This window comes from Aspergillus nidulans, chromosome IV (genome assembly GCF_000011425.1).
Source record: "Aspergillus nidulans FGSC A4 chromosome IV".
Lineage (NCBI taxonomy): Eukaryota > Fungi > Ascomycota > Eurotiomycetes > Eurotiales > Aspergillaceae > Aspergillus > Aspergillus nidulans.
Window position 1 is genome coordinate 2,674,246 of NC_066260.1, and position 20,260 is coordinate 2,694,505.

The 20,260-nt window shown below is 50.9% G+C and overlaps 12 protein-coding genes across 12 annotated transcripts, besides 1 other annotated feature; 8 read left to right on the forward strand and 4 right to left on the reverse strand.

The window, feature by feature from the left end:
* Positions 1-20,260: part of a sequence feature (contig 1.132 1714..254738(1)) that runs on past both edges of the window.
* Positions 60-1,046, forward strand: ANIA_07801 (alpha/beta hydrolase; the record flags this gene model as incomplete). Its single annotated transcript, XM_675978.1, has 2 exons — positions 60-220; positions 296-1,046. The coding sequence occupies 2 exons, from the start codon at positions 60-62 to the stop codon at positions 1,044-1,046; spliced, it is 912 nt and encodes a 303-aa protein (XP_681070.1).
* Positions 3,297-3,647, reverse strand: ANIA_11014 (uncharacterized protein; the record flags this gene model as incomplete). Its single annotated transcript, XM_050612093.1, has 1 exon — positions 3,297-3,647. One exon carries the CDS (start codon positions 3,645-3,647, stop codon positions 3,297-3,299), a length of 351 nt encoding a protein of 116 aa, XP_050468047.1.
* Positions 3,696-3,874, forward strand: ANIA_11572 (uncharacterized protein; the record flags this gene model as incomplete). The annotated part of the gene is made up of 2 exons (XM_050612094.1): positions 3,696-3,759; positions 3,843-3,874. The coding sequence occupies 2 exons, from the start codon at positions 3,696-3,698 to the stop codon at positions 3,872-3,874; spliced, it is 96 nt and encodes a 31-aa protein (XP_050468048.1).
* On the forward strand, positions 4,027-5,526 carry ANIA_11012 (uncharacterized protein; the record flags this gene model as incomplete). The annotated part of the gene is made up of 3 exons (XM_675980.2): positions 4,027-4,053; positions 4,158-4,662; positions 4,946-5,526. The coding sequence occupies 3 exons, from the start codon at positions 4,027-4,029 to the stop codon at positions 5,524-5,526; spliced, it is 1,113 nt and encodes a 370-aa protein (XP_681072.2).
* ANIA_07804 (sterigmatocystin biosynthesis monooxygenase stcW) lies at positions 6,888-9,236 on the reverse strand. Its single transcript, XM_050612095.1, has 6 exons — positions 8,991-9,236; positions 8,866-8,942; positions 8,563-8,811; positions 7,568-8,516; positions 7,247-7,472; positions 6,888-7,200 (listed from the first exon to the last, which is right to left on the reverse strand). Exons 1-6 carry the CDS (start codon positions 9,199-9,201, stop codon positions 7,107-7,109), a joined length of 1,806 nt encoding a protein of 601 aa, XP_050468049.1. The 5' UTR covers positions 9,202-9,236; the 3' UTR covers positions 6,888-7,106.
* On the forward strand, positions 9,422-10,692 carry ANIA_07805 (putative norsolorinic acid reductase stcV; the record flags this gene model as incomplete). Its single annotated transcript, XM_675982.2, has 3 exons — positions 9,422-10,002; positions 10,050-10,597; positions 10,648-10,692. The coding sequence occupies exons 1-3, from the start codon at positions 9,432-9,434 to the stop codon at positions 10,690-10,692; spliced, it is 1,164 nt and encodes a 387-aa protein (XP_681074.1). The 5' UTR covers positions 9,422-9,431.
* On the forward strand, positions 10,807-11,701 carry ANIA_07806 (versicolorin reductase stcU; the record flags this gene model as incomplete). Its single annotated transcript, XM_675983.1, has 3 exons — positions 10,807-11,139; positions 11,191-11,514; positions 11,564-11,701. The coding sequence occupies 3 exons, from the start codon at positions 10,807-10,809 to the stop codon at positions 11,699-11,701; spliced, it is 795 nt and encodes a 264-aa protein (XP_681075.1).
* Positions 11,900-12,613, reverse strand: ANIA_07807 (protein stcT; the record flags this gene model as incomplete). Its single annotated transcript, XM_675984.1, has 2 exons — positions 11,900-12,327; positions 12,394-12,613. The coding sequence occupies 2 exons, from the start codon at positions 12,611-12,613 to the stop codon at positions 11,900-11,902; spliced, it is 648 nt and encodes a 215-aa protein (XP_681076.1).
* Positions 13,423-14,979, forward strand: ANIA_07808 (sterigmatocystin biosynthesis P450 monooxygenase stcS; the record flags this gene model as incomplete). Its single annotated transcript, XM_675985.2, has 2 exons — positions 13,423-13,904; positions 13,955-14,979. 2 exons carry the CDS (start codon positions 13,423-13,425, stop codon positions 14,937-14,939), a joined length of 1,467 nt encoding a protein of 488 aa, XP_681077.2. The 3' UTR covers positions 14,940-14,979.
* ANIA_07809 (questin oxidase family protein) lies at positions 15,129-16,764 on the reverse strand (the record flags this gene model as incomplete). Its single annotated transcript, XM_675986.2, has 3 exons — positions 15,129-16,177; positions 16,224-16,526; positions 16,572-16,764. 3 exons carry the CDS (start codon positions 16,762-16,764, stop codon positions 15,198-15,200), a joined length of 1,476 nt encoding a protein of 491 aa, XP_681078.1. The 3' UTR covers positions 15,129-15,197.
* On the forward strand, positions 16,924-18,138 carry ANIA_07810 (oxidoreductase stcQ; the record flags this gene model as incomplete). The annotated part of the gene is made up of 3 exons (XM_675987.2): positions 16,924-17,800; positions 17,865-18,058; positions 18,105-18,138. One exon carries the CDS (start codon positions 16,924-16,926, stop codon positions 17,746-17,748), a length of 825 nt encoding a protein of 274 aa, XP_681079.1. The 3' UTR covers positions 17,749-17,800; positions 17,865-18,058; positions 18,105-18,138.
* ANIA_07811 (oxidoreductase stcO) lies at positions 19,339-20,237 on the forward strand (the record flags this gene model as incomplete). Its single annotated transcript, XM_675988.2, has 1 exon — positions 19,339-20,237. Exon 1 carries the CDS (start codon positions 19,344-19,346, stop codon positions 20,235-20,237), a length of 894 nt encoding a protein of 297 aa, XP_681080.1. The 5' UTR covers positions 19,339-19,343.

Genomic DNA, 20,260 nt, shown 5'->3' on the forward strand with positions numbered 1-20,260 from the left:
AGTCGGATTCCTTGCCTGGTCTCATTAGACAATCCTTGTGATTACAGAGTTGAAGTGTGATGACTCACTGGGCATTTAGTCCCATTCAGCCGGGGGCAGCCCGGAATATGGCCGCGTGGCAGATTGCAGGAAAGAAAGACGGACCTTACCAGATCGATGTTTCATGGCCGCTGACCTGGTCTGAGTCTGGAGATGCCTCCGGTAAAAGCGCAAACGCAGTGTAAGTGGAGCTCCTGGCAATGCACAATCTTGCTCTGGCGGTCGAAATTTAATCATATTTTTTTTTCCACGCCAGCTACCTTGTAGACGGAAACGCGCTCTTCCTCACCGCAACCGAGACCCTTCGACGACGGGAGTCGCATCGACCAAGTGAGACAGGAACCGTCGTCATCGCCATTGGTTATCCTATTACAGACTCTGTCTTCAGCCCTCGGCGTAGCTATGACCTAACGCCTCCTTGTGATCATTACATCCCGCCCGAGGGGCCGGATGGGAGCCCGAAACCGGAAGCCCATGGAGGCGCCGATGAGTTCTTGACCTTTATCGCAGAGATAGTCAGGCCATTTGTGGAGTTGAAAGTATTTCCGCGCGTCTCTTTCGGCCGTACTGCGCTATTCGGCCACTCTTATGGCGGGCTATTCGCGCTTCATGCCCTCTTCACAAAACCATCAAGTTTCGACGTTTACCTCGCTGCCAGTCCGTCAATCTGGTGGAATAACCGGTCTATCCTGACCGAAGCAAGACGGTTCATAAGTGGTGCAGCACTTTTTTCAAGCGCCCATCCTGTTCTCCGGTTGTCATTCGGCTCGAGGGAGCAGTATCCTGTCCGCCAACGGGTTGAATCGGATGAAATGTTTAAGCGAAGGCAGCGCGCTGCTGAGCAGCGTCGGATGAACGACAACTGCGAGGAGCTTTACTCGGAGCTTCTGGCCAGTGGAAGACTCTGTAAGCTGGAGGTTAAAGAGTACCTTGATGAAGATCATGGGAGTGTTATCGGTCCTGCCCTGAGCGGGGGTATTATGTTTCTTAGCAACCTCAGTGCCTGATCAACTACCGATAGGGCTTACCAAAACAGGCATATATCTTCATTACTTTTTTATGAAATACCACCTTTTGTTTGTCAGTTGATGGTGGTCATGTTTTGAGGTGGTTGCGAGAAATATTTGTAGCAACCCAAAGACCAAAAACGATGCCATTACGGACTTTAGCCGTTAAGAGATTGACATGAGTTTATATTAGAATGGCCAATGCGCCAGTATTTGAACGCTGCTATTGGAACGCCATAAGTTAAGCTATCCAATGCTGGATGGAAACTGTTGCTTTTTCCCCTGGCGATTGTTTGGTCAATTCATTCTCACTAGATGACCACTTTTAGCGACTGATCGTATGGGAACGTCCAGCTCTGGGATCATATTACTGGTGCTTACGAGCATATAATAGTATTAACGGGGCTATCACACATATTGAATTCTCTAGGCACCTGCCGAAACTGAATACCAACGTCTCTTCAAACGGTGTCCTTAAATACTCAAGTCTGCCGAAAAGTCTCTCATCAAAACTCCAAAAGGACGTTACAACACCACTGACGAATTAGCTATGATAAGAAAGCAGCAAGAAAAAAGCATCGCGGAGCAAAGTTTTCGGATCCGGCGTTGTCGTTGATAGCCAAAGGGTCCAGTAACGGATTCCGCAGCACTAAGAAAGCGCTACCAGGAGGTTCATGGGGATGCCGAGTATGGCCTAGGTACAGAAATCAGCGTCAGCACCGCAATTCGTGGTGTAGTTGATTACAGATGCGGGAAGAACGCATCAAAAGAGTTCTTTGCGTGCTGCGTTGAGCATTGTATGACAGATCCCAGACGACCAGCAACTTTCCTGGTCGATAGATTTGTATCAGTCGGCAAATATCTCGTAGCAGGGTTCCATATGAAGGGAGGGCGCCATTAATTGATCCTTCGGTGATGCTGCGCTCAATATGGTCAGAACCGAACCTACCCAAATAGAACAGTCACAGGCAGTAGGCGTAAGCTCGCTTTTACGCTCTCCAGAGTTAAACCCTGCTTGTTTCCAGCTCCTGCAAATCAGTTTCTGGGGACATGGCCCTATGAAGTAGTTCCATAAGGAGCCCGAGAATCCTTGAAACCGGGTACTGGGTGTGAGCACACAAGCCTACATGATTGCACGCAGCGATTACGTCTACCAATCTAACAAGGGTGCTCACAGCGTGGATGCTACTGAAATTCTAACAAACCATTGTATCCCTGGATCATACATAGATGATTTTCCCAACGTTAAATCCGTCTTTCGACTCCTTCGACCACGAAAGCACATATCATCTTTGATTTGCCACAACTCGTATGCCCTGATTTTGAACTCCGTGGTATAGTGCGTGTGTCCAAAAACCCAAATTTTAACACCACTCAACTTCGGTAACCGCGGGAGGATTTCAGTTCCAAAGGCAGAGCCCCAAGGGCTATTTGCGCTGGGCACTGGATGTTTTCTGGAGGAACGGGGCACGATGCGTCACGACCAATATAGATCGCTTTTGGGACTGTTTTTTAACAGCCAGGCAAGGTCTGCCTCGTGAGATTTATTGTGATCGTCAACAGTCCAATCTTGGATTTTTCTGAGGTCTTGTATTTTTGTTTACAGCTAGCTGCGGGGTTATTTTAAGCAGCACTTGTCGGTCATATGTCCTCTATGAAGTTGAACCCATGAACCTGTTGTGAACCAAATGGCATTTACCAGTTTTTCGAAATCGAGTACTCTACGTTGTCGAAGTAAGAGACGTATTGGGAAGTGTTTGGGGTGGGTTTTGTAGGCCATAACATTAGTGATATACATATAGATTAGATTCTCTAGATTTACGCTTCTGATAAATATTATATCTCGATCCCTCGTAAGAAAAGGGAAAACTGTTTCTATTCAGATCAGCAGAGAAGAAATGTGCAAATGGCCACTGCCAGACAGATCGCACCTAGAGAAAGACATCAACACACGCATAATGAAATAGGATCGATGTCATCACCTATCAAGAGCAATATTCATGTAGCAATACCCAATGCCGCCAAGCAGCCATGCGGTCAGAATTGGCCAGCGTGAGGCCAGTATTAAACGAGATGGATGTAATTGCGAAACACCTAGCGCGTTCGCCATCAGGGCCAAAGATATTGGGAGTTTCCTTTTCCAAATCCGCTACGATGTCTGATCACGGTGGCGACGTGGTATTAGCCTTCCGTCGGCCTCTTCATGCAAAAGACATTTAACTTACTCCGTATCTGTAAAGCGCCTGCCCCTTAAACGAAAGGCATGACCAATCCAATGCCATATATGCATGCAATAAAGGAGACTTTCTCGGTTCTACGGCTGTCACTAGCCGAGGATATCACTCTTCCAGGAACACCCAAGCAGCACAGTAAGGGGCAAAAGAGAACCCAGCCTGCTGTCGTCAGGTATCGAACCCCGAAACGATCTCGGACCCAACCAAGAATGGGGAGAGAAAGACGATAGGGACCTGGAGAGCAAGGAAAATTGATCCCACTGATGATGGGCCCCAATTGAAGGTATCTAGGAGGTAAACAGGTAAAGTTGTATTGAATCCTGCTCAAACCGCGGCTTGGACCATAGTGTTCACAATGCTTGTCCATACACCAATGTCCTTTAGGATCACCGCGTAGAAGCTGTAGGATTCCGCAATGAAAGCGCCGTCTCTTTCTGCCAACGCTCCCGTTCCCGTTTCTATGTCGGAGTCTACCTCTGGTATCTCTGCAGATGAAGGCAGAAGGAGCGATGTTTCGAGGGAGGCTTTGAAAGAGGGTAAGAACATGCTTACATATTTGTAGCCACCTGGTTTGCCATTAATAGTGCCAAGTGAATACAATGAACAAACCAAGTTAGGGCAGAAATTGCGCTAAGATACTTATTTAAGGCTTCCATACCCCTCGCTCTTTTTTCCTTCTTTCTTTGCTACTTAGATTATCCTCACTTTTCTTACCACTATGGATTCCTACAAAGGTTACTTAGACAATGAAAACTACAACGAAGAGGATTGTCGTCTAGCCTTTAGAGGCCAGCGCATTCCTAAAGCTCTCGGCGAGTAGATCATTCAGCTCTGTGTTGTCCGCGGCATCCGCTACTATCCTGGCTTTGCTATTGAGCTTCGTGGGTTGTTACCCATTCTTACCCGGGCGTTGAATGCCCGCGATATTATGAGCAACAAAATCCCTGATATAAGCGATCCTGACGAATTTCCATACTGTATTTGGTACCCTGAAACCGCCACCGAGGTAACATACCGCGCTCTGGCCGGTCGATATCCTCAAGTGAAATACCTGATTGGACGAGCCTGCGCTGTGGCTGGATATGTTGGCCTTTTCCATGAACTTGACCTCCTTCCTCAGTTTCATATTGCTGAAGAAGCACGAGAGAATCAGCAATGGGAGATTAATGATACGATCATGAAGGCTGACATTCGTTTTAATGCCATGAATGATTATACACTGACTGTCTTCAGCCAGCCTATCAAGGGATGCCTTAATGGTGATACTGCGGTAAGAGCATACCTGGATATCAAGACCAAGTTTAAGGCTCCTCCTGACTTGGACGATCTTTTGTACGATGGTGGTCGGAGGACAAGTCACTTTGATATCACAGAAGACGACCGTATTGATGAGTTCACCTCTGAGCCACCAAAGGCTTCCAAAGGATGATGTGAGCCATCTTCTCTATATGCCACTTCCGGCCGACTTGCCCACTCTCAATAAAGATGTGTTGATTCTTATGGCTGCCTATTATGGTGATGTTGACCGCTATTCACGCCTGCGTCGACCTCATCCGGTCGTCAGCGAGCTAGACTGTGTTGTGCGGGGAATATACCACAATACTATGTTTGATAAATGGTGGTCCCTCCAGGAAGATAGCCGCTTCTCATATTGTGCCAATCTAGCAATCAATGCTCGTTTCATCATGAATAATGACCTCTCGCGGATCACACCAGAAACAAAACATCTCCCATACTGCATTTGGTATACATCAGTCCCACATCCTTCAACCTGCAAGGAGCTCTTCCGTCGCGTGCCGTCCATGAAGCCTGCAATTGCAAGAGCTTGCATTCTTGCCAATTTCCCGGAGACCTGGGACTTACTAGACGCAGACCCCGATGAAAACTCGATGATGGATGCACGACAGAGCCACAACCCTAAATATCTCCGCGATCTTGAGTCGAAGATTCCAACACGTGGATGCCGCCAGTTTCATGGATCAAAGTTCCGCGTCGTACCCCGTCATTGTATGTTTGACTATACTAGCATTGACCCGACCACGAACGTCAGCCACAATCCATGTACTGATTACCTTGTTGGCGTCCCATACAATGGGAGGCCTGCAAGCATGGCACAAATTGAGCTCACCGCAGCTCTGCCTCACGAGATGAAGAAACTTATAAAAGAGCTCTGGGAAAGGGACTACACAACCTTGACATTTGACGACGAATACTATGCATCCTTGAGAAACAAGGGCAGCCAATAGAGTTTCTTTCAGCAAGTCTAGCGCAGAGACTAGGACACAAGTGTAGGTAATGATTAGGATTGCTGGAAAGTTACATAGATATAATTATATATCTCTGCAATCTTATGTTGCAATGGTTTGGTGTCTGCCTCTGCCAGCGAGGCATTTACGTTGTCCATGACCGTATTAAATATAATACAGCGCGCCTAGCATGACTTTTGATACTTTAAGGATCTCTTTTAATGTCTTCCTGCTGTTGCCTTTTTCTGGCCTATGCCCAGAATGCGAAACCGTCGGCAAATAGATGAAACTAGCTAAGTGATTGGTCATGTCACTGTTAATGTTTAGAAAATGGTATTGTACCTGGCATCTCATCAGCCTGTTAACCAGGTAAGGATACCGATAATATGAGAAGGTATTAATAGGACAAGCATAGTTAGACTAATGCAACGCCAAATCTTGGGTATCCTGTAAGAGACGTTTTCGGGCAAGCATCTCTCAGCACTTTGATCAGATCCCATTCTCGACCTGCCTGGATCGCACCGATAAAACTGGCTTGCGGTTATAGATGCTCTAGTCAAACCATATAGTCCTAAATATACCTGTTGAAATATAACATAACAACGAAAAATGCCATGACAGAGCGTATCTAGAAAGGTATATACCGTCATAATACAGTCAACAGTCGCGGATGCAGGTTCCGCGTACTACTTACTACCACAGCAAACCAATGCCTTCATTGCATACCGAGCCTGAACCATTTTATAACGGACAGGAGCAGTAACGCGCCGGAACAGGCTTGGCCAAGAGACGCAGGAACTCATTGAGAAGCCCAAGTTCTCCTAGTTTGGTCAGACAGTGTCCTGGCACAGCACGATTAATTCCCCACTTACAAACGATAGTCTCGGTATTTCAGACGTATATGGATTAGTTATTTTTTGTTTGATTTTCATGGTCCAGTAAATAGCGATGAACGTTGTCTGAGTTCTACAAAAAGTGCAGTTCACGATCAGCAACGGCAAACGACGCAATGCTTCGAGGTCCTGTATTGGGTACGTGTCATCGTAGCTTACTAAATGACAGCAGGTAGATCAAGGTGGGACATCTTGATCATCTGGAACTGGGAGCTTTCTTTCTAAGCTCGGCTATAGATCTATGAGAGAAATGGCCTTAGTAGCCGCTGGCAACAATGATTGCTCCTTCGGCGGGGTGATGGAAATAGAGATACTTGGGCCTCTAGGTCCCCTGGCGAGAAACAGATATATATTTCTATCAACCGCACTATAAGCGGTCCAACCTGAGCTAGAACAGAACGTATGTAGAGTACATAGAGCCTGGCTGTTATACAAGCACATATGATCTGTTAACCCACAGGCCCAAAATCAAGAATAGGCTTTTTATCTTTTTATTTCTTCTACCCCAGTTCTCTACGGAGTTCACGGCAACACAACAAGGGGGCTTCCACGCCTGCTCTCTCCAGGGACAATCCATACCATTGAGGATAATATTGTCTCTATCTCTACCACAGATCGCCGCCTTGGAAAACAACTCAAAGTGCAGAATGAGGCTTTGATTGGATAAGATATATACCACCGCAGTGGTTACGCCTCCGCGTGAGAAGCATTGTTTGGAAGGGTATGTCCTTTCTCGAGTTGCTTTCTCAGTATATCGACATCACCACCAATAGATTTGAACCTATTGTACAGTTAGGCAGGTCGCAGAAAATCAAACAGAAACTTACCAAACTGGGTCAATGTTCTCTAAGCACAGATGTGGCGACACGTCCGCTTGCTTTCCGCCCGCTCTATCGAGCATCGTCCATCCCATCCCCAGATGTGCCCATGGATTAGCATCCGCGTAGGAAATCTCAAAGTCCTCGTATCGCGGCCGCTCAATGACAGCTTGGTAGTGCAGAGAGGAGCCGGGCCAGATGGCGTTTACTCGGCCGGTCTCGTTGTTCTTGTACCCTGGTGTTTGATCAGTATATTCTAAGAAAGCTTAAGTAGGAGAAAGAAGAAAGAAAAAAAAAAGAATGGTGCTGCATTCACAAGTGCTAACGTACAGCTGCGACATTGATCACTCCAAACTGTGTGCTTCACCCACTCCTGTACATGCTCGTTGAAGCGGTCCGTAATCTGCTGGCGAGGCGCCCAGGCCCGGATATTCTCGTTCTGCATCTTTTTGAGGAACTGAATCGCATATTCAGATACCGAATGCAGCGGCGCCATCACACTACCGTTTTGAATCGGCCACGAGGGCCCAATGAAGGTGATGTAGTTGGGCATATCTGGCACGGCCAGACCCAGGTATGCTTCGGGATTTGTCTTCCATTTATCTCGCAGATCGACGCCCCGTCGGCCGATGATGGGAAATTGCGGACGATATGTATTGTCGAATCCTGACGCACAGACGATGGTGTCGACCAATCGCTCAATCCCATCAGCGCCAACGATGCCATCTTCAGTGCAGCTGGCTACGGCAGTGAAATGTACATCGACGTTCGCCTGCTGAATGGCGTGCATATACGGGTCTCCTGGTGTGATGCGACGGCATCCGAAACCAAAAGTCGGCGTGAAGCCCTTGGCCAGTCTATCATCTTTGATAATGCTCGCCATACGCTGTCGAAAGAAGGCCGATGCGCCCTTCTGCGCCATAGAATCCCGGTAGAAGGCCCCCCACATGCCGTTTACTTCTGCCTCGATACTCTTTGTATGCTCGACTAGTGCTGAAGGATTGGACCTGAATTGCGCGCGCTCGGCCTCGCTGTAGATTTTGGTTGGCGCGCCGGTGTTTCCTGCAAGGACTCCAAACCACACACCCGTCCGCACAAAGATATCGAGATGACCGACATGAGGTTGTATCCCAGCCACGGCCTGGATGGAAGAAGCACCAGAGCCAATTACGGCGACGCGATCGCTGTTCCACTGCACCTCGCCATAGTCGTCAGGCCAAGCTGCCGTGTGAATAACGCGGCCCTTGAAGCGATCGTGGAGTCCAGGCGTATCTGGCCACTGCAGCAATCAGATATGGACCAAAGAACCCAGCCTAGTCGCGCACCTTTGGATTACTCAAGACCCCACATGCATTCAGCAGTATATGGCAATGGTCGTCGAACTCTTCCGGTTCCTGTCCTGGCCGCTGTCGCCGGAGACGTACCTTCCACTGCCCTTCCTCTTCGTTCCAGCAGGCTTTGATGACCTCTGTTCGGAACTGCATGTACTGTCGTAATTTGAAGGCTGCACAAACTTTGTCTAGATACTCCCAGATATCCGACGCGTAGGAGAAGTAACGAGGCCAATCGGGGTACTTGCAAGCCAAGTCAGATGGACTCTATGTATATCAACAGACAGGAATACAAACAAGTGCAAACCGATACGTATACGCATGACTGGGAACATCACAGCCTGCATTAGGGTAACGATTTGTGAGCCAAGTGCCTGCGCGTAATTAGACTCATCCACATATGGGAGTGGGAGGAGGCATACCTCCAATATCATGATTCTTCTCGTACACCACATGTTCGATATTTGCGCATTGCTTCTGGATTTGATACGCCATCAAAATTCCAGAAAAGCCAGCTCCAATGGTAATCACCCGCAGGCGACGGTTGTTAGGGTCCATCCATGTTGTATGTTGCGGGATGCTATACCGTGACTCTTGAGGCTCTGGGCCTTCGTGAACATAGTGCACAGTCATTGCGGGGGGTATTGTGTGCTGTATGGTCTAAAACGGATATGAATCGCCTTTAGATATCCCAATGTTCATATAATGGACACATTATAGTCAGGGTTCGGCCAGCGAGTCGGTTAATCGCATGCCGAGCATTGCATGACAGGTTGGCAGAGCGGGGTCCATGGCTATAAGTGCGTGTCTTGACGGTTCAACAACTGCTCAACAGCATCATATCTGTACTCAGCAAGAACAATATGGCAGCCCCTCCAGCACCTCAGCCTCCAAGTCTGCTCGGCTACCACCGGGTTCTCTCGCCCTTGGCCGGAATCCGCGTCTCCCCGCTCTGCCTGGGCACTATGCATTTCGGCGGGCAATGGACGCGGGCAATGGGCGATGTGACCAAAGAAACGGCGTTTGCCCTCCTCGACCGGTTCTACGAAGCCGGCGGGAACTTCATCGACACGGCGAATTTCTACCAGGGTGAGGGCAGCGAGAAGTGGCTCGGGGAGTGGGTGGCATCGCGCGGGAACCGCGACGAGCTCGTCCTCGCGACCAAGTACACGATGTCCTACAGACTGACAGGGCCCGAGAAGATCAAGTCTAATTTCCAGGGCAGCCACTCGAAGAGTCTCCGTCTGTCGGTCGAGGCTAGTCTGGCTAAGCTCCGCACGGACTATATCGATCTGCTGTATGTGCATATGTGGGATTTCTCTACGAGCGTCGAAGAGGTCATGCAGTCGCTGCACCATCTTGTTGCCGCAGGCAAGGTGCTCAATATTGGGATCAGTGATGCCCCGGCGTGGGTTGTCGCCAAGTGCAATGAGTGTATGCTCCTGAATGACCCTTATGTAATACCTCGCTGACCGAGCCAGACGCACGGTTTCACGGCCTCACTCGCTTCTGTGTCTACCAAGGCCGCTGGGCATGTTCCTACCGCGACTTTGAGCGCGAGATCCTTCCTATGTGCCAGTCTGAAGGGCTTGCGCTCGCACCCTGGGGTGCTCTCGGCCGCGGCCAGTACAAGTCGGCCGAAGAGTTCCAGCAAGAAGGGACGCGGAACATGGGCCCCCAGGAAGAGAAGCACCGGCTGATGGGCGCAAAGCTGACCGAGGTTGGGGAGCGCAAAGGCGTGGCCGCGGCTGCGATTGCGCTCGCATACCTGCTTCACAAGTCGCCGTACGTTTTCCCGGTGATCGGGTGCCGGACGGTCGAGCAGCTGGAGGCGAATATTACGAGCCTCGGTGTAGAGCTCAGTGATGAGGAAATCTACGAGATTGAAGACACGATCCCTTTTGATGTCGGCTTCCCCATGGCGTTCTTATTCGAATCGCCCCAGCAGAAGTACCGTAGTGATATGACGACCAGGCATATCTGGCAGGTTACCTGCAATGCCCGGATCGAGAGTGTGCCTAAGCCGAGAGTATGTATCTCTCAACCTGAATTTATGATTTCGCTAATCGAATTTACCAGCCTATCGAGCCAAAGCAGGGGTACAAGCAGATGGATCGGAAGTAGTTCTCGGTAGCATTAGCCAAGCATCGGGTCCCGAGCGTTCAAGTATTTTATATATGAGCCTTGTTTCCTTCCTATGTCATGGTAGCCAGTATCCATAAGGTATAGGAATCAACCATGTCCTCCTCCGATAATTACCGTCTCGATGGAAAAGTCGCTCTGGTAACTGGGGCTGGCCGCGGCATCGGAGCAGCCATCGCCGTAGCCCTCGGTCAGCGCGGCGCGAAGGTCGTCGTCAACTACGCTAACTCCCGTGAGGCCGCAGAAAAGGTCGTCGACGAAATCAAGTCGAACGGCTCAGACGCCATTTCCATTCAAGCCGATGTCGGTGACCCTGATGCCGTCACCAAACTGATGGATCAGGCCGTTGAGCACTTCGGATACCTGGATATAGTCTCATCTAACGCGGGAATTGTCTCGTTCGGGCATGTCAAGGACGTTACGCCAGATGTATGCGTCCCATCTCCTTACGAAAGTCCTGTAGAGCTCTGACCTCAGCAGGAATTCGACCGAGTATTTCGGGTCAACACGCGCGGACAGTTTTTCGTCGCCCGCGAGGCGTATCGCCATCTGCGTGAAGGCGGACGCATCATCCTCACAAGTTCCAACACAGCCAGCGTCAAAGGCGTCCCCAGGCACGCTGTGTACTCGGGCTCTAAGGGGGCGATTGACACCTTTGTGCGGTGCCTAGCTATCGACTGCGGCGACAAGAAGATCACGGTCAACGCGGTCGCTCCCGGCGCCATCAAGACCGATATGTTTCTATCCGTGTCGCGAGAGTATATCCCCAATGGGGAGACTTTTACTGATGAGCAGGTGGATGAGGTACGTTTGTCTTTGTGTCTAGTATCTACGGCGGCTGCTAACTGGACAGTGTGCCGCGTGGCTGTCGCCGCTAAATCGGGTCGGATTACCGGTTGACGTGGCCCGGGTGGTCAGCTTTCTAGCTTCAGATGCGGCCGAATGGATCAGTGGAAAGATTATTGGCGTTGATGGGGGGGCCTTTAGATAAGTCACATCATATACTTGAACTATATAGGGTAGACATGCAATGTTCGCTCCCCGCTCGCTTACCGATATCTGCCGATCATCGTCAGCAACCATTAGGTCACGAAAAAAAGAGTATACTAAGAGTAAACATCCGTGCATGGTATGAACTTAGTTGGGTACACCGCAGTTAGTCACACCGTACTTAAGTACACTCAGCGATTCACTTAGGCGGCTGAATCGGCATTTCATACTCTGCCAGCACCGGAGGCCCAGCAACATCAACAACAATAGGCAAAGCATGCACACGCTCAAACCAGGTAGATAGGTTGCGGTGCTCATCCCTCCAGCGTTTATCAAGGAAAAACCGGAATGCGCCCTGCACAATCCCGAGCACAAACAGATCAGCTAGGCTGAGGGTTTCCCCGACCAAGTACTCTCGCCCACAAAGATGGTTGTCAAGAATCTTTAGCCGTGCTAAAGTGTCATCTTTGCTTTGATATATGTTGTCAGCATTGAAGTTGGCTCGTCCGATGAGCGGGTTGAACCAGCCCCCTAACGCTGGGAGGATTTCGGTGATCCCGAAGGCCATCCAGCGAATGATGGAGGCATATTCTTGTCCGGTAGTCCCAAGTAAAGTCGTATTTGAATCTTGAGATGTTACTATACCTCTTAGTCAGGAATTGAATAGATGGAATTGCAGTAGCAGCATGGTACCATAGAGAGCAATAGCAATAGATTCCGTCAATACGTAGCCGTCGGCCCCCACAAACGTAGGAATCTTGCCTAGAGGGTTGAGCTGGAGATACTCTTCGGTAGCATCTTTGAATGAAGTGATGGTCTTGATTTTCAGAGGCAAATTGTTCGCTTTTGCAATCGCAAGAATCGCCAGCGACCGCGGGTTGAACGGGCGAGTGTACAGAGTGCCGAACGGCATTGCAGAAATATTCTCAATTCAGAGCTGATTCTCGTATTGTATGCTTGTGGCAACCTGCTAAATACAAATACTGACAGCAAATCAACTATATGTCAAGACCATGCCCTTCAGCTGTCCGCGTAACCCTAACTTCCCCCAGGACAACGGCCTTCATCTTTCCCCGATCCGTGAAACGGTCCTCGTCCGCCATAACTTCGGGGCTGCTCATGACGGGGACAAACTCCTCGAAGGTGGCTTGGCTCGCAAATTGGACAACAGCAAATGCGTCGAAGGTCAAATCGATCGAGTCGCCGGCCAGCGGGGTGACCGGTTGCTGCAGGTAGTGTCGGGTGTGGCTGACTGGAAAGGCCCTCCCGCCGAGTCGTTGCAGCAGGGGGATATGTTCGGTCTCCCAGTGGTTACGAAATTCGCTGGGTGTGAGGTCGCCGCGACGGGCTACAAGAATCAAGACAGTGAACATGGTGGAGTGAAAGTGCTGTGTATGTTTGTCCACACTTGCTTCCAGAATCTCGCGCAATACGCCTCTATATATGGCCTGTCCCTATCTCGGTCGCCGAACGAACTAAACAATTATTCAGAGAGACTCTTCTTACATTTTTGTCATTGTTGCCAAAGTCACTTCACTCATTGCTGTCCTCCAACCATGTACACAACTATCATCACAGCGGTATGCGTGCTATTCGCTCTTCACCTCCTGGACAGCTTCTATCAAGCCCGGCAGGAGGTATGGGCCCTCCAGCGGGCAAACCTAGTACGAGCCCTCTGACCCAATGATTGGCTAGAGGACGATTAACTGGTGATACAAGCCCATGCCTTCTTTCAGCCTGCTGACCGGCCACTTTGGTGCCCTCAAACAAACCATCGATGGCATGCCGCCCAACGCAACCCTGCATAGCATTATGCTGAAATTGTCGCAAAAGTTCCGCTCAGGGATGTTCTACATCAACATGTGGCCATTCAGCGGTACATGGCTAGTGGTCGCAACACCGTCTGGCGCGGCCCAGATCCAGAGTCTGAATCTTTCGAAGCCGAACATCCTGCGAAGACCGCTGGAGACTATCACCGGGGGCCCAAGCTTGATGAGTATGCATGGTGAAACATGGAAACGGTGGAGGGCACTGTTTAATCCAGGCTTTAACCCCAACTACTTGATTGGGCTGGCGCCGCTGATCGCCGATGAGGTCGTTGTTTTTTGCGAGCAGCTACGGCAGAAGGCCAGAACAGGAACAGTTTTCCAGCTTGAACCGCTCACTCTGAGGTTGACAGTTGATACGATTTGCTCTGTGACGTTGTATGTGGTTACTCCCGTTGGGCGATGGCCCTTTCTAACCCCTGACTTAGAGATTCACAGCTCCACCACCAAACTCAGGACCACCCCCTTGCCTCAGCGCTGCAACGGCAGATCGAATGGGCCTCGTTTGGAACTACCTTCAACCCCTTTAAGCGGTACCTGACCGTGCGGCCTCTGGTGATGTGGTACAATAACCGCCTTATGAACCGCTTCATCGACCAAGAGGTTGACCGAGCGTACCGGGAGCAGTCTGGCCGTCAGTCGAAATCCGTGATCTCCCTCGCCCTCAGAGATTACATGAAAGAGAAAGATGGAAGTCTGGAAGACTTCAAACGACGTGTTGCGCCACAGTTACGGGTCTTTCTCTTCGCAGGTAGAGATACAACGAGCAGTACACTGCTCTATGCATTCTACCTGCTTTCCCGACATCCAGAGGCCCTAGCTAAGGTGCGCTTAGAGCACGACCAGGTCTTCGGCCCATATCATCAACAAGTACACGAGAAAATCCACCAAGATGCGAAACTCCTCAACCAACTCCCCTACACAACAGCTGTCCTTAAAGAGACTCTGAGGCTCTTCCCTCCGTCTGCCTCCATGCGTGAAGGCCGTCCCGGCGTTGAAATCACCGACGACAACGGCCAAGTATATCCCACTGCAGGGTGCAACGTCTGGACGCTCACCGTGGCACTGCACCACAACAGTGCGCACTGGGCTGAAGCCGAGTCATTTATCCCCGAACGGTGGCTCGTGGGATCTGACCATCCGCTGTACCCAGCCAAAGGCGCATGGAGGGCCTTCGAGTTCGGCCCGCGGAGTTGTATCGGGCAGACGCTGGCAATGTTGGAGCTGCGGGTTGCACTAGCGATGACGCTCCGCGAGTTTGATATTGCACCGGCGTATGATAAGTGGGATCACATTTATCCAAATGACGCCGTCAAGGAGTTCAATGGGCATCGGGCATATCAGGCAGAAAAGGGGGGAGGGGGTGCGCATCCGGCAGATGGGATGCCCTGTCTGGTTACATTTCGGGTGTAAAGTATATAGTAAAGAATTATTGAATACGTGAATAATGACATAACTGGACTTTCTCTAAGAAGACCTGCTGATGGTGTTAGTTTCGACATTCTCTTTTGTTTGTAGATGTCTAACCCCATGGTTGCATGCTGATACAGGAGCCTCGATGGTAAGGAGACGACGAGAATCTATACGAGGCGCCGAGAGGTAGATCAGGGTAATGCATCTGATACTTTGATATGCACTTCAATCTCCGTAAGAAAAAAGTATCAGTTAACTCTAATCCATATTTACCAATCTTGCTGCAACATTGCCCATCCCAGGCTTATCAGGAAACTCATCCCAGGCCCCCTCGACGCCGCACCAACGCACCCATCTTACCATGACGCGAATGATCTCTTCGTCCTGGCGCATCTCTTCCCCTACCTTCTTCCGAATGCTCTCCGGAACCTTATACTGCTCCGGTCCAAGCATCCTTTCTACAGAATCAAGACCCATATGCGCAACTTTGATAAAATCCTCCTTCCGCAGTGGAAATTCCGGACGCGGGTCAGGGAGGCCTTGGGCATGGAGGAGAGCCCGTGTCACCTTCGAAATATGGCCGTCGTCGCCGTAGATCGACGCGCGATGCGCTAGCTCCATCCATCCATCAGCTGGTCGCTTGGGCGTATACCCGGTAATGCGGTCTGCGTAGAGGGTAGGACATCCACAGCCTGCATACGTCACAAGATCGCCCCAAACTTTAAAATGCAGGAGCCGAGCTTTATTCGACGGTGAGATCCAGTCTTGCGCCAGGAAAGTCGTGTAGAAGATGGAGAGGGTGAGCGTATGCAACATGACAAAGTCCAATGCTTCGACTTTGCCAGGGCTCTGGGCTGCACCCACCATGTATGCGCAGGTGTGCACCATATCTGTTGTCTGCTGTGCCAGCTCCTCTTCCGTGGGACTGACGCAGTACTGAGCGAGATACGGAATGAGCTTGTCACGGACCTTGGCCAGCAGCCCGTCACTGATTTTATTTATCGGATCTGTCAGCTGCACTGCGTTGCGGATGACTGGGTCACTATGTAGTTCATCCATGATGTCTAGCATCGACTTGAACGGCGCCTTCGAATGGGCAGTCTGCATCTCCTCGGTTGGGAACAAAAACGAATTGGGCCAGTCATCGTGCACGCAACCGGCTGCGAGTGCTTCTGCTATGAGCAGGGGCTGATTGAACTCCAGCGCGCATCCGAGATGGATCATCGGGTGAAGAAAACCTGCCTCTCATTGAGCGAAAGATTACCACTCGAGGAGGTTACCTACCAGAGTGCATGCGGCCCAGGACATCATTGGAAATCTCATCATTCGCGAACAAATACTCGTTGATGACATCAGGCACGCCTCTCTGCGCAATCTCGTCCTGGAAGTAGCGCAGAAAGCTGTCGTAGTAGCTGAGGTCGCCAATACACTGCTTAAAGAAGGTGCGGTCTTTCAGCTGCACGACGACTGAGGCTGGACGGTACTGAACGAGTGACTGATACCCAATGTTGAGGTCATACATGGCCCGGATCTCCTCTGGGGTGGCTCCCAGGGCAAACAGGGTGAGCAGGTGGTGGACGGTGTGATCTGTACAGGTTCAGGGTCTGCACTTTTCCAGATGATTCCACTTACTATGGAAGCCCACCGCATCAAAGAGGGTATGATAGCGGGCATAGTTGATCATCAGCAACTCAGAGACGCGGTCTGCGCTCTGCTGCGTCAAGCCATCTACATGCGTGTTCCCGGGTGTCCCATCGGCCGACAGCTGGATGTTGTACGGACCGCTCTGGGGCCTCGTTGGGCCTAGGGTTGTGGAGGTGAACATGGCTACTGCATGCCATTCTATTCTGGATCACAATGTGCCAATATTTGTGATGTAATACTAGCCCCGAACCCCGAAGCACGGTGAGGCTCGCTGAGCGAAGCCAAAATCTTACATTAAGTCCAGATCTTGGTGGTGCAAATACCCTCACAGAACCAAACAATGCCTTCCTATGCGGTTCTGGGGGCTACGGGTAATACTGGACGGGCGATCGTCCAGGTACTACTTGATCGAGCAGACACCGACACCAGAATTCACATCTGCGCCTACTGTCGCTCCAAGGAAAAGCTCTTCCGTGTCTGTCCGGCGGCCGAGACTTCGAAAAGCCTTTCAGTCTTTCAAGGACGGCTGGATGATGATAGCCTCATCGATGAATGTCTCAGGGGCACCGATGCCGTGTTTCTGGTAGTCGCCATTGTCGACAACATGCCTGGCTGTACGGTGGCCATGCAGACTGCCGAGGCGGTTGTAGCGTCTTTGCAACGGCTTCGCGCTACAGACCCTGCAATACGTCTTCCGCGACTAGTGATTCTTTCGTCGGCCTCCCTGGAGCCCACGTTCTGCAACGATGTTCCCGCCCCGGTGCACTGGGTCCTCAAAACTGCCGTCTCCCATCTTTACCGCGACCTCGCCGCTGCCGAAGCATACCTCCGCGCCCAATCCGACTGGCTCTCGGCGACCTTTGTCAAGCCCGGGGGGCTTGTACACGACCAGGCCCGCGGTCACAAGGTCTGTCTCGACCGGGCTCAAACCCCGCTCTCATTTCTCGACTTGGCTGCGGGCATGGTCGAGGTGGCCGACGCGGATGATGGCCGATACCATATGCGCAGTGTGAGTGTGGTGCCGGCGTCAAGGGTTGCAATATTTCCATGGGACGGCGTTTACTATACGTTTACGGGCTTGCTGTTTCATTTTTGCCCGTGGACTTACCGGTTTCTTGGTGAATATAAGTTGCAGTCGAGAAAGGAGAGGGACAAGCAAGCTTAGGCAGACTCCATATTTCACCGTTCTCCGTACTTATTACTTCCCATTTTCGGAGGTGAAACTATTTACTCTTGTCTGATCTATCTATGCATATTCTAAGCCGGTTCACCTCTCTGTAGCATCCATACATTTATCGCTGGTGTTGGTTGTTGACTGCACGTTTATCAATAATATGGACGCCATCTTCAAGCAAATCAAAGATGAGTACGCCCGTGCCGACGAGCATGGCAAGCGAGAGATTCAAGGCTATATCCGCGAGTTGCAGGTTGGCTTCTATTCGGATTGGGATGTGGTGATGCGGTTGAGCAGTGGTGTATGTTCCCTCCTTACTATCCACTTCAGCTACCGACAGTGTGTAGCCCTTGCAAGTTGCACTTGCCAAAATCGCCATCGACCTGGACCTTTTCCGCACCCTCAAGGAGAGTGAAGCTCCGCTATCTCTGGCACAGTTGGCAGAGAAGACGGGGGCTTCCCCCAAGCTGCTTGGTAAGTATGCAGCGTTGGCTATGTTGGATTGCCCTCACTAAGTCACAACAGGGCGCATTCTCCGCACGCAGGCTGCATTTGGCCTCATCAAGGAGACTGGGCCCCAGGAATACACTTCGAGTGCATTCACTGATGTCTTTTCCAACCCCGATGCTGCTGGTGCCATTGCACAGCTGTATGTCTCATTCCTCCACGTCAAAGGCACAGTAATAAATTTCTTCTCAGATTCGACATCTCCGGCCCTTGCACTCAGCTTCTGCCCGACTACCTCGCGGAGACTGGGTATCAGGAGATCGTCTCCAACAAAGAATGCCCCTTCCAAAAGGCGTTTCACACCAGCCAGACCCTATTTGAATGGATGCCCCAGCACCCAAAGCACATGAAGTCTCTCGGCCACTTAATGGCCCTTCAACGGCCCACGGTCTGGGTTGACCACTTTCCTGTTCTCGAGCAGCTAGGCGAGTTCCCTAACCCAGACAAAACACTCATGGTCGATATCGGCGGCGGCTTCGGGCAGCAATCCAAAGCGCTCCGTTCCAGATGCCCCAATGTTGAAGGCAAAATCATTGTCCAGGACATGCCTCAGACGCTAGCCAGCGCTGAGCCAGCAGAAGGCGTAGAATTCTCCGAACACGATTTCTTCCAGCCGCAGCCCGTAAAGGGGGCCAAATTCTACTATCTCCGCCACGTCCTTCACGACTGGCCCGACGAGCAGTGTGTTCAAATCCTGCAGCAGGTCATTCCGGCTATGGCACCTGAGTCGCGCATTCTGATTGACGAAGTGGTAATCCCGGTGACCGGAGTGCCATGGCAGGCAGCGTTTATGGACTTGCTGATGATGGAGTCGTTTGCGAGTATCGAGCGCACGCGAGCAGAATGGGAGGCCTTAATGGACAAGGCTGGGCTGAAGATTATCGAGGAGTATTACTATGATGGGAAGGAGCAGGCCATACTGGTGGTTATACCGAAGTAAATTATTGTACTTCTACTTTAGGGTAGAATGGAGTCTCAAACCCTCCGTGACAAATTTAACCAAGAAATTGAGAATATATATTTATACCTGCATAATTCCTGCACCTTCTCTATACATTCTATCCTAATCCTACATCAGGATGCCTTCGTACGCCCTTCTAGGAGCCACCGGCGCTACTGGATCCAGTGTACTTCGCCATCTGCTTTACTCAGGCTCGTCCAGTGACCTCACAGTGAATGTCCTGGTTCGCTCCAAGTCCAAACTGCTGGCTGCCTTTCCCAGCCTCGACAAGCCTCGACCATCCGTGACGTCGTCCATCCCGACGATCCGCATTTTCGAAGGAGACTCTACCAATCCCGATGTACTTTGCGCGGTTCTCCAAGACGCTAGCCTCGTGTTCATGTGCGTCGCGCAGAACGGCAGTCCAATGGGGACAACCCTAGTGCAGAACACGGCCGCCGCGCTGATTGAGGCCCGACGCCGACAGGCACAGCCACGCGGTGAGCTAACGGTCATCCAGCTTCGGTCGGCGTCATTGAACCCCGTGCTTGCGGTTCAAGTGCCGCGATTTGTGCATCGCGTTGTTTGCTTTTGCTTGGCTGCTGGCTATGCGGATCTCCGACGAGCATGTGTCCTCTATGAAGCAGCGGCGACAGAGGGGCTGTTGCAATATGTGCTTGTAGACCCGCCGACTCTGCATGATGCGCGGGGTACGCAGACAACTGGTTACAGGTTAATTGATACCACTGACATGAAGGACAAAGAAAACCAGAGGCAGGCGATTTGTCTGAGCTATGCTGATCTAGGGGTTGCCATGTGTGAGATTGCCAGCCGTGCGGATGAGCTGCATGGACAAGGTGTAGGGGTGACCGCCACTGGCCCAGTCAGGCAGACCTGGGCAGTGTTGGCTGGGTTCTTGCTAGAGGGAGGACTGGGACATCTGGACTACAGATATGGCAGAGAAAATGTTGTAGTCCTTGGGGTTTGTATTTTGTTGCTGCTTGGGGGTCTGCTATATAGTATCAAAGCCTAGGTGGACAATATTACTGCTAGTCG

Bases quoted from the DNA above. Each gene is read 5' to 3' on its own strand.
- ANIA_07804 (XM_050612095.1), bottom strand. From the start codon at position 9,201: ATGACTGTGCACTATGTTCACGAAGGCCCAGAGCCTCAAGAGTCACGG. The intron at 8,517-8,562 runs GTGCGCGACTAG...TGATTGCTGCAG, and splicing joins GGGTCTTGAGTAATCCAAAG to TGGCCAGATACGCCTGGACT. The intron at 7,473-7,567 runs GTACGTTAGCAC...ATCAAACACCAG, and splicing joins GAGTGATCAATGTCGCAGCT to GGTACAAGAACAACGAGACC.